Source organism: Haliotis rufescens, unplaced genomic scaffold, assembly GCF_023055435.1.
Source record: "Haliotis rufescens isolate VD_foot unplaced genomic scaffold, xgHalRufe1.0.p SCAF_12, whole genome shotgun sequence".
In the NCBI taxonomy this organism is placed as follows: Eukaryota; Metazoa; Mollusca; class Gastropoda; order Lepetellida; family Haliotidae; genus Haliotis; species Haliotis rufescens.
Window position 1 is genome coordinate 36047298 of NW_025963802.1, and position 10855 is coordinate 36058152.

At 45.5% G+C, this 10855-nt stretch overlaps 1 protein-coding gene across 2 annotated transcripts; it reads left to right on the plus strand.

Annotated features, from left to right (window-relative positions):
- The first annotated feature begins 307 nt into the window (after positions 1 to 307).
- On the plus strand, positions 308 to 9877 carry LOC125378250. Of its 2 annotated transcripts, none has more exons than XM_048393578.1 (6): positions 308 to 414; positions 2737 to 2793; positions 6291 to 6410; positions 7050 to 7818; positions 8202 to 8371; positions 8808 to 9877. In XM_048393578.1, exons 1-6 carry the CDS (start codon positions 396 to 398, stop codon positions 9725 to 9727), a joined length of 2055 nt encoding a protein of 684 aa, XP_048249535.1. In that variant the 5' UTR covers positions 308 to 395; the 3' UTR covers positions 9728 to 9877. The 2 variants fall into 2 exon arrangements, with proteins under 2 accessions (XP_048249535.1, XP_048249536.1); XM_048393579.1 differs by lacking the exon at positions 308 to 414 and adding an exon at positions 1829 to 1941.
- Positions 9878 to 10855: the final 978 nt, after the last annotated feature.

Genomic DNA, 10855 nt, shown 5'->3' on the forward strand with positions numbered 1-10855 from the left:
AACATGGAGACTATTTTACGAAGATCGTGCAAGTCCACGGCGTTCCTCTGCCAGTGAATGTCCACGGTCCTCTGAAAGACAGGATTGTCGACGTTGTGAATCAGAATCTTCTTATCTGTAATTACGACGGAGAAAAGATTCAAATCCCGAACAACTTCGTGGAGATTGTTTTCCACAACGCCAGTGAGTACACTCGGAACAACAGCGCAAACACCGACGTCGACGTCTACGTCGTCGAAGTCTCCGTCAAGCAGACTACTGGGATCGTGTTTTACGAGAACTCGGGTCCCAAGTCGTTTCGGCTGGGTAAGAACGGGATTGTCCCTGTGGGCGGGAAGAGGTGGTTCAAGATGATCAGAAAACTCACAGACATTTTCAAAGACAGGAAGTAGAAGATGGAAGGATGTGGTCCAGGTAAGTACCGTCCGCATACAGTGAAACCTCGTCAGTCCGACCCTGTTAATCCGGACAACTAACAATCCGGACAACTGAATCTTGTTCATTTATACAAAGTTACAGCATCCATAACCTTCATTCATTAATAACAAAAACCTGTTGGTCGGGACTATTTAACTTGGAACGCTACTGTCCGTCGTAACGAGGTTACACTGTAATTATTTCTATTACCGTGTTACTCATGATCAGTGTTCTAAGGCGCGTTTCAGAGTTGCGTCCCTTAATCGTGTCAGGATTAGCTGGTCGTGGGTTCGAGTCCAAAATTCGTGCCGATTATGCGTGCGCATGCTGGTAGGTTTCACAGACAAATGGTACTTTGTGGCTTTTCTCCGTGATGTTCCTGAAACATTGTTCACGGTGCCGTTAAATCAACTCACGCTTTCCAACATAAATCAGAAGTCAACGTATTCTTTACAGGCACAGGGGGCACGGGTGGCCCAGTCGCCTAAGGCCCAGCGATCGCTGTGCGGAGTTGCGTCCCTTGGGCACGCCAGAAACCTATGCTTTTGGGTTGGAATCCCGGTTCGCCCCGAACATGTTTCTAGGTTTGTCAGCACCATACCCGTGCTCGTGGGTTTCACCGAAGTTGTAAAACGACTGAGATCTGCATCATGTCGGGCGTTCCTCCCACATAAAGCTGACACGCCGTGATGTAACTGGAATACTGTTAAAAGCGGCGTTAAACCCAACTCACTCACTAACTCACTTTTTAGGCACGGGTTCAGGAAATTGTTCAGGGAGTTCGCCCTTGACGAAACATTACCACGGTTCTATTCCGTACAACATCTGAATCATATTCTTTTCGTGTCATGCTGTTAAAAATAGTCCGAGCGTTTACACAGACCTTATACAAATGCCTTAAAGGCTAAAATGAAATATGTTACTTTTTGGCGCGGAGTGAGTGGGTGATTGAGTTGGCTTTAATGCAGCTTTTAAGTGCATTCAAGTTATATCACGGCGTTTCGGCGCGGAGTAATCTGATAGTTGGAAGTACGGACAGTTAACCAAACCACTGCCTGATTACATTCGGTATTCCGCAGTGTCTGACACAGGTCCCATCAATTAACCAAGAGTCGTGTGTGGCACTGCTCTTCGCTGTGCAGAGTTGCGTCCCGTAGACGTGCCAGGATCCTTTTAACGTGGGTTCGAATCCCATTTTCGCCCTGTCAATGTTTAAGTATTCGTAGTGTTCTACTTCAGACTTTCCTCCCACATCAAGAGGACACGCCGTGTTAAAACTGAAATACCGTTCAATGCGGCTTTAAACCAACACCCGGCCCACTCGCTTTTCGAACATGTTTTCCTCGTTAAACATATCCCCCGGTGACGTGATCATGGCATGAACACTGCTTCCTCCTTGCGAACACTCCCGCTGGGGCTAGGGTTACAATCACGTGGCGGTAATTCAGGCAAGTCTTTAGTGTCGTGTCTCGTGTAGGTAAGCGTCACATTGGCTCCACTGACAAACACGCCGAAAGCTCCATGGTAGGACCATTTCTACTTATTTATCTACGTTGTCAACTGAAAAAGACTCACGGAATGAGTAAAATGATCGTAAAATATATACTACTCAAAAGAAGTTAAGGACCTCCCGATTCTTTCATGTTACTATATTTAATATGTCATGCCATGACAGATTTATTATTGTAATGTGAAAGAATCGGGTGATCCTTAACTTATTTTGAGTAGTATAGTTGTTTCACTATAGCCGCTGCGTGGCTGATATTATGTCGTTAAATGTGAACACGCGGTGTTTCTTGAATATTACTATAAGATTTTACTCACAGTTGTCATTGTGATAATGTTTAACTTATTATTTTGCCGTAAAAGGTGACTATGCTTGTCGTAAAAGGTGACTATGCTTGTCGTAAAAGGTGACTATGCTTGCCGTAAAAGGTGACTATGCTTGTCGTAAAAGGCGACAGACGGGATCGGGTGGTCAGGCTCGCTGACTTGGTTGATGCATGTCATCGATCCCAGTTGCGTGGATCGATGGTCATGATATTAATCACTGGATTGTCTGGTCCAGACTCGATTATTTACAGACCGCCGTCATATAGCTGGAATATTGCTGAGTGCGGCGTTAAACAACAAACCAACAACAACCAATCATATTTTGATTGACCGTTTTGATTTTAACAGTGGTTTTAGTGATGAGTTTAACATTACGTTATTGACGATTGTTACCATGCGTTCTTTTGCGAGTGTATAACCAAAGTTTTTACGACTGTTACAATTATGTTCTTGGTGGTTGTTACCATGGTTACATGTTTGTTCCAGTGACGCAGGACGCTGGGGACGACGTCGTGGACGCTGGATTCATCGTCGACATGACGGGTAAGTCTAGCGGTGAGAATGTATACGTGGTCTCAACGCCGGCTGCAGTGTATCCACAAAATGGATGACCACGGGACCTGATTCCACAACGGCGTTAACGTCGGCGGTCGTTCAACGTCGTCATAACTTGCGTTGTTTTACGTTTGATCACTTTACGGCGAAACCTCCGTTCCTAGTGGAATCCATCCTCGATTCTCCATTCTTAAATGAGAAATATCCTGGACTCATTCGCCACCCAAGCTCCGTTTTTGAAATTATGTCACAAACTCCACTTCTGGAATATTTTTGCGACAGTTTGTAGCGTCGTTGTTAGAATTGATCCCCAGCAACCCATGCTTGTTGTCAGAGGCGACTAACGGGATCGGGAGGTCAGGCTCGTTGACTACGTTGAGTCATGCCATCGTATCCCAGTTGCGTGGATCGATGCTCATGATGTCAATCACTGGATTGTCATGATCCAGTCTCGATTAATTACAGACCGCCGTCATATAGCTGGAATATAGTGAGGCGGTAAACAACAAACAAACAAACAAAGGTCTACAGCAGGACGAGTGTATAACGAACTCGCTTATAACGAACTGACGGATATAACGAACTTACTTTTTGGTCCCGACTATTTTCTGTAGTTATGCTGTATATATGCTTATAACGAACTACGGTTATAACGAACTAAAATTAGTGGTCCCTTTGAGTTCGTTATAACTGTAGTTTACTGTATATGTAAGCAACACCTATCTGTCTGCAATACCAGGGCGCCAGCTCCGTCTGGTCTGGTCAGCGTCTGTACCATCACAAAGCGACGCGGGAGTGTTTTCATCATATGGAAGTGGTGCTTAACTCCAGACATACAAAGCGAGATCTAAACTTAAATGTCCGTGTTTCTCACTGGTTGTAAATAATCCACCTAGTGGCCCATCCCTGCCTAGCGTAAAGAAATGGGGACCTAAAGGCTTATGAGTCCTGGAAGTAATCAAGTCAGGGCCAGTGAGTGAGTGAGTTGGGTTTAACGCCGCTTTTAACAGTATTCCAGTTATATCACGGCGTGTCAGCTTAATGTGGGAGGAAAGCCCGAAGTGATGCAGGTCTCAGACGTTTACCACTTCGGTGTAACCCACGAGCACGGGTATGGTGCTGACAAACCTAGAAACATAATCGGGGCGAACCGGGATTCGAACCCACAATCATAGGTTTCTGGCGTGCACAAGGGACGCAACTCTGCATAGCGAATCGCGGCGCCTTAGACGACTGGGCCACCAGTGCCCCCAAGTCAGGGCCAGACAAACTAGTAGTTGATTTTCGCAGTCGTCCGATGACACACGACCCACCAAGTCACCGAGCCAGACCACCCGATCCATTTAGTCGCCTCTTACTACCAGCATAGTTAAGGGGCCGACCATTTTATACTCTACAGGTGACCTGTGATATTATATAAAAAAAAATAATAATTATGGTTCACATTATTGCAGAATGTTTTTTGTCTGCTACCAAAATTATATTGCTGCAATGTGTTTTTCAGAAGAAAAAAAATGAGGTTTTGCAGCTATAGCTGAAAACAAAATCTGGCCTCAAAACAATATCCCCCCTTCCCCCAGAACATCAAATGTCCGGTCCTTTACTGGGACTTCGTCTACCATGGAATCACTACGGGGCCTCGAGTCTTCATGTGTTAAAGTATGAGTACAGGGGTAGAATTCAGATGATACCAAAGGACACGTCCCTGACTAGAGTGGATAACGTTTGAATCCGAATTCATTCATATTCTTGCTGGAAAGCTCACAAGTTTAATCGCGTTGTGGTGTAATTTCCATTATCCGTCTATGTCACTATGGACGTGTTGTCTCGTTCCCGCGATGTCGTGCTGGACTGAAACACGCTGGTGACGTTGTAACGTCTCTGCATTTTGTACTCTGCGGTGGAAGGTCACGGAGATCAGGTAGTCACGTGGTATCTCAAGTGTCGTTATAAGGAAAACTTTGAATTTGAAAAGTCCGTTTGTGAGATCAATCAGCAGATAAAATTGGTCCGTAAGTACGTTGACAGTACTGCACTTAATAACACGGAAGTAGTTGGCCTGGTAATATCACAAGAGTATTCACGGAGTGAGTCCGAGTTACTATTTAGAGATGTTAACATCGCCCTAGGTCTTCTGAATGATCAAACTGTCGCCCGATGGCCGCTGAATGGATACAGAAGCTATCTCCGTGTTTGGTTTACACAAGCGACTACTGTGTGCATAAAGATACATTAGGCGTGGTCACTCACTTGACACTGTGACCAAACACGTCTGACGGCTTACCTATGCACCAATATCTTACAAAAGGAAGATTTGTAAATCTGATATAAATGGTGACGTCATTACTCTGATTTACCGTTAACCCTGATCTTCTGTGGTGTTTTCTTTTTCCGTGTGTTCCCGTATGTCACACGTTTTCCGTGTTTTCCCGTATGTCACACGTTTTCCGTGTGTTCCCGTATGTCACGCGTTTTCGTGTTTTCCCGTATGTCACACGTTTTCCGTGTGTTCCCGTATGTCACACGTTTTCGTGTTTTCCCGTATGTCACACGTTTTCGTGTTTTCCCGTATGTCACACGTTTTCGTGTTTTCCCGTATGTCACACGTTTTCCGTGTTTTCCCGTATGTCACGTTTTCGTGGTTTCCCAGGGCGTAGGAACTGTTATTTCAGACTTAATACGGAAGTTTTAATAATATGATTACGCTTTTCCAAACAGTGTTTATAACAGACAGACGTATGCTGGAGACAGATATTAACAGCAGTGTCTATCCATTTGAGAAGAATTTGATTTGATGATAATTTTAAAATGGGACCTGCCGTTATTAATATAGGTATGCCGTACTGATATTAATATAGGTACTGCCGTTGGTACTGATATATCGGAGATGTGTTGACTGTGTAGACTAGCATGCCTCCACCAGATAGCCTCCACCAGATAGTGAGTGAGTGAGTATGGTTTTACGCCGCTTTTAGCAATATTCCAGCAATATCACGGCGGGGGACACCAGAAATGGGCTTCACACATTGTACCCATGTCGGGAATCGAACCCGGGTCTTCGGCGTGACGAGCGAACGCCCACCAGATAGTGACATACATATGAAGACAAAAGGATTTGTTTGTTTGTTTGATTGTTGTTTAACGCCGCACTCGGCAATATTCCAGATATATGACGGCGGTCTGTTAATGATTGAGTCAGGACCAGACAATCCAGTGACTGACATCATGAGCATCTATCTACGCAATTGGGATACGATGACATGCATCAACTACGTCAGCGAGCCTGACCACCCGATCCTGTCAGTCGCCCCTTACGACAAGCATGGGCTGCTGAAGACAAATTCTAACCCGGATCTTCACGATCGGAGACATAAGGAATACAGACACTTCACGAAACGTTATTGTGTTTCGCTTTGTAGTTTAGGGTGGTATTGGGGTACAGTTGTTGAGATAAATGTCTTTACACTCCACCCCTTTCATTTCAGCCCGGGTACAGGAGGGGAATTGTCGCGCTTTCGAGCTTCCCAGCAACGACCCGTTTCTGCCGAAGCTGCACCAGATTGGAAACTCCCTCGACGACATTGCCAGTCACTTAACGCCCAAAGGTCACTCACTCACTCACTCACTCAATCTCTCACTAACTTACTCAGCTACCCACGCTTGCCGTAAAAGGCGACTATGCTTGTCGTAAAAGGCGACTAACGGGATCGGGTGGTCAGGCTCGCTGACTTGGTTGATGCATGTCATCGGTCCCAATTGCGTGGATCGATGCTCATGATATCAATCACTTGATTGTCTGGTCTAGACTCGATTATTTACAGACCGCCGTCATATAGCTGGAATATTGCTGAGTGCGGCGTAAAACACCAAACAAACAAACAAACACTCACTCACTCAATCTCTCACTTACTCACTCAATCTCTCTCTTACTCACCCAATCTCACTCACCCACTCACTCACTCGATCACACACTCACTTACTCATCCAATCTCTCACTCACTCACACATAATATTATACGATGTCTTTAGTAAAATTTCTTTTTTTTTGATGTCACCTTGGCAACTGCATAAGTAGAGCCGTTATCTCTCTGCTCTGGTTTGATTCTCAAATCAAAGTTGTAAATCTGATATTTCTTTTCTCTTTTGCCAGTCATAATCACCACAAGGGTAAAAAGAATGAATCAATATTTGGCGTTACCCACCTGTAAAAGTGCTAATGACATCTACTTCCATGAACGTTGCAGGCGGTGTGAGCTTTTACCCCCGGAATATGGGCAAGAATCCCTCTACACTGGTGAAGAGCCTGTGCTCCCGGATAGAAGAGAAATACACCTCAGATGAACAGAGTTTGGTGTATCTTGCTAACTCCCTCTCTGTCACCATCAATATCCCCATCCAAAAGGTGCCCCAGCAAGTCGTCTGTGACGTGTGTATCGTGTCACAAAGCGCGCCTGTCGTTGTCATGACGCTCGTCGTGAAAAATTCGGAAGCACCTGAGCTCGTTGACTATAACCTCCAGATTACCAAGGGCTTCGTGTCTCAGGTCCGTAACTTTACCGATGAACACTTCAGTGCCCTGTATGGTGTTCTTCAGGAGAGTGACCTTGCCTCTGAGGCCTCCTTTCAGACTGCCATTGAGAGAATTCGGTCCCATTCATCCTCTTTCTGTATCCCCGACTCGTTAAGCATGAACGAAGAGAAATTTAGGGACATTGTAAAAGCCCTAGCGGCTTCAGTAGCGGTATCCAAGGCATTACAGGTGATCAAGTCCCCCGCACCGGAAGCTGTGGATGAGGCAGACTTTGAGGACGAAGAGGAGGGGGGTCTGTGGTTACTTACAAAGGATCAGTTTGTGCTGCTGACGGAGAATATCGACACCTCTGGATTGGTAGTGGTGTGGGCATCCACACATACGGGTTCCAGCACTCTCCTCATGGAAGTCGCGAGCAGGCTTCAGCAAAGCGGGAACACCCTGCTGGTGTCAGGGTCAAAGGCTGTATGCGAATCTGCAAGGTGAGTACCGACAGTTTTATGACTCCACAGACTTGTGTCAAACCTTTGTATGTATGTATGTATGTATGTATGTATGTATGTATGTATGTATGTATTTATTTATTTATTTATTTATTTATTTATTTATACCCGGATTACAACAGGCCCCCAGCAAGCCATTGCTAAATTTGATGGGAGTGTGTGTCATGCTCTGTGACTACCTCGTGGTACTTGGCTCCTAATTCCAATCACTGAATTGTCTGTCGTAGACTCAGTATTTTACAGGTCGTCGTTATATAGATAAAATATTGATGACTTTGAAATAACTACAAAAAAAAAACCGAACAAAATCTGTGTTAAATCCTTAGTGAAATAGATACAGACTACCATTTCTGTTGCTTTAGACACAACCAGGTATGCTACCGGGTGGTGAGCAGCGCTGATTTCCTGCAGCTGCAGGCGAATATCGGCGGGATGCTTGCTGAGTTCGAGCATATCGTTGCAGAGGACATTCCCGAGGTGATGCTACATGGTGCCAGGAAAAGTCACGTGTGGCTCTGCATGAAGGTCAAAGGTAACACAACTGGGATGGAATGGAAGCTTCCAATCTTCCTGAATGTATAACTGACTTTGGATATCAATCTAGAAGTTCCAATAATGTGTTGCAGTAAGGCAATAGTTCTATGTAGTACATTTTAAGAAACAAAGTTCAGAATACAATGAGTGAGTGTGAGTAAGTATGGTTTTACGCCGCTTTTAGCAATATTCCAGCAACATCACGGCAGGGGACACCAGAAATGGGCTTCACACATTGTACCCATGTCGGGATTCGAACCCGGGTCTTCGGCGTGACGAGCGAACGCTTTAACCACTAGGCTACCCGACCGCCCCTCAAAATACAATTCCAGTCAAGAAATATCGGTAGAGTGTACGTCAGTGAATATAACGCCGCATTTGTGTGTTTTTTGTACATAGGAACCCATCTTTGACTTAGTATTTCATATGTTCAGAAAACACAACTCCGAAAGGCAACGCCGCGTCTCCGAAATCTCCAGTCTTCGTATCCATGAACGGCCGCCCCCCCTTAAGCCCCGCGACAGCAACGGCGGTGGCAGGTAAAGACCCCGTTTACAGAACCACCATCAGCTTCAGCCTCCCTGTGGACACCCATGAACCATGGGTATACGATTTCACCGTCGTCACGGACAATAACAAGAAGGTCATTGTGGCAATAGACCGTCCCAACTGCAGGATCAAATGTTTCTATACAGAAGACGGGGAAATACGTACCAGTTACCTGTCTGTTGACAAAGACACTACGGGGATTACAAACATTGACAACAGGGTTGCCCTCACTGTACCCAAATCACGCCTCATCCGGGTCATCAGCGTCATCCCTGACCTTCACCCTCACAGTATCATTCCTACTCAGAGACGTTACTATGACATCGCGACTTTGGGCTTCCAGAAGATGGCTGTGAGTGCGCCGCTTGATGGCCGGCCTTGTGTCGACATCATTGACTACAGCGGGAACATTCTCAAATCCATCGCCACCGACGACGAGGGTCAGACTTTGTTCAACCATCCTCTCACCGTTCAGACCATCTTCCCGAATAAGGTTCTTGTTTATGATAAACACAACGGCGCCATTGTGTGTGTATCCGAGCGAGGCCAGTTGTTGTTCAGATATATTCACGAGAGGAAACTTGAAAACCCGTGTGGGATGACCGTGACGCCAGCCGGTGAAATCTTGGTGGCCGACTCGCGACAACATCGCGTCATCCACATCAACCAAGAGGGGAAGTTCATGAGGAACATTCTGACCCGCCCCAACGGCATGGTCTTCCCCTACCGCGTCTGCTGCGACGGCACGGGTGTGCTTTATGTCGCTACTCATTACAAGGAGGTCAAACTGTACGAGTTTAAGTGATATGTTGCAGCAACGAGGCCCAGTATGCTGTTTGTTTGTTCTTTAACGCCGCACTCAGCAATATTACAGCTTTATGACGGCGCTCTATTAATAATCGAGTTTGGACCAGACAGTGATTGCCACCATGCGCATCGATCTACGCAACTGGAATACGATGGCATGCATCAACCAAGTCAGCGAGCCTGACCACCCGATCCCATTAGTCACCTCTTACGACAAGCATAGTCGCCTTTTAAGGCAAGCATGGGCTGCTGATGACCTATTCTAACCCGGATCTTCACGGGTCCCCAGTATGCATCAGATGAAACTGGGTTTAAGTGACGTGTTGAAACAATGAGACCCATGAAACAGATCAAACTGTTTGAATTTAAGTGATGTGTTATAATAATGATATATAACGTCAACGCCAGAGAATAACCAGTCTCAATTATCCAACGGAACAGACTCCACTTGGCGTAAAAGGCAAATTGGCGGTGAAAATTATACGAATGGACCTTTAAAAATCTCAGGCAAAAAGGGTAAGCATATCGGGAGGACTGAGACTATTCCTGAAAGTGATGAAGCTATGAGAGTTTAAGTGATGTGCTGCAACCGTCAAGCTCGTCATAAAGAGTGACACGGGTGGCGTAGTAGTCTATGACGTCACAATTCGCTCTACAGAAGGTGCGTCCCTTTGACGCACCATGATCTATGACGTGGGTTTGAATCCCAGATTTCACCCGAATGATGTTTCTAGGTTTGTCCACACCACACCTGTGTTCGTGGCTATCACCAAAGCGCTAAACGTCTGTTCCCTGATGGACTTACTATCAAGCTAACACGCTGTGATAGAATTGAAAGACTGAACTAACTCACTCACTTCATGTCACAAGGTCAGACTAGCCGGGATCCTCGCTACATCCGCTGCGTTGCAGTATACAGTAAACTGCGGTTATAACGAACACGCTTATAACGAACTGACGGATATAACGAACTACTTTTTTGGTCCTGACTATTTCCTGTAGTTATGCTGTATATATGCGTATAATGAACTACGGTTAAAACGAACTAAAATAAGTAGTCCCTTTGAGTTCGTTATAACCGTATTTTACTGTACTTGTATGAATCGTATTGATAGAAGGACAAATT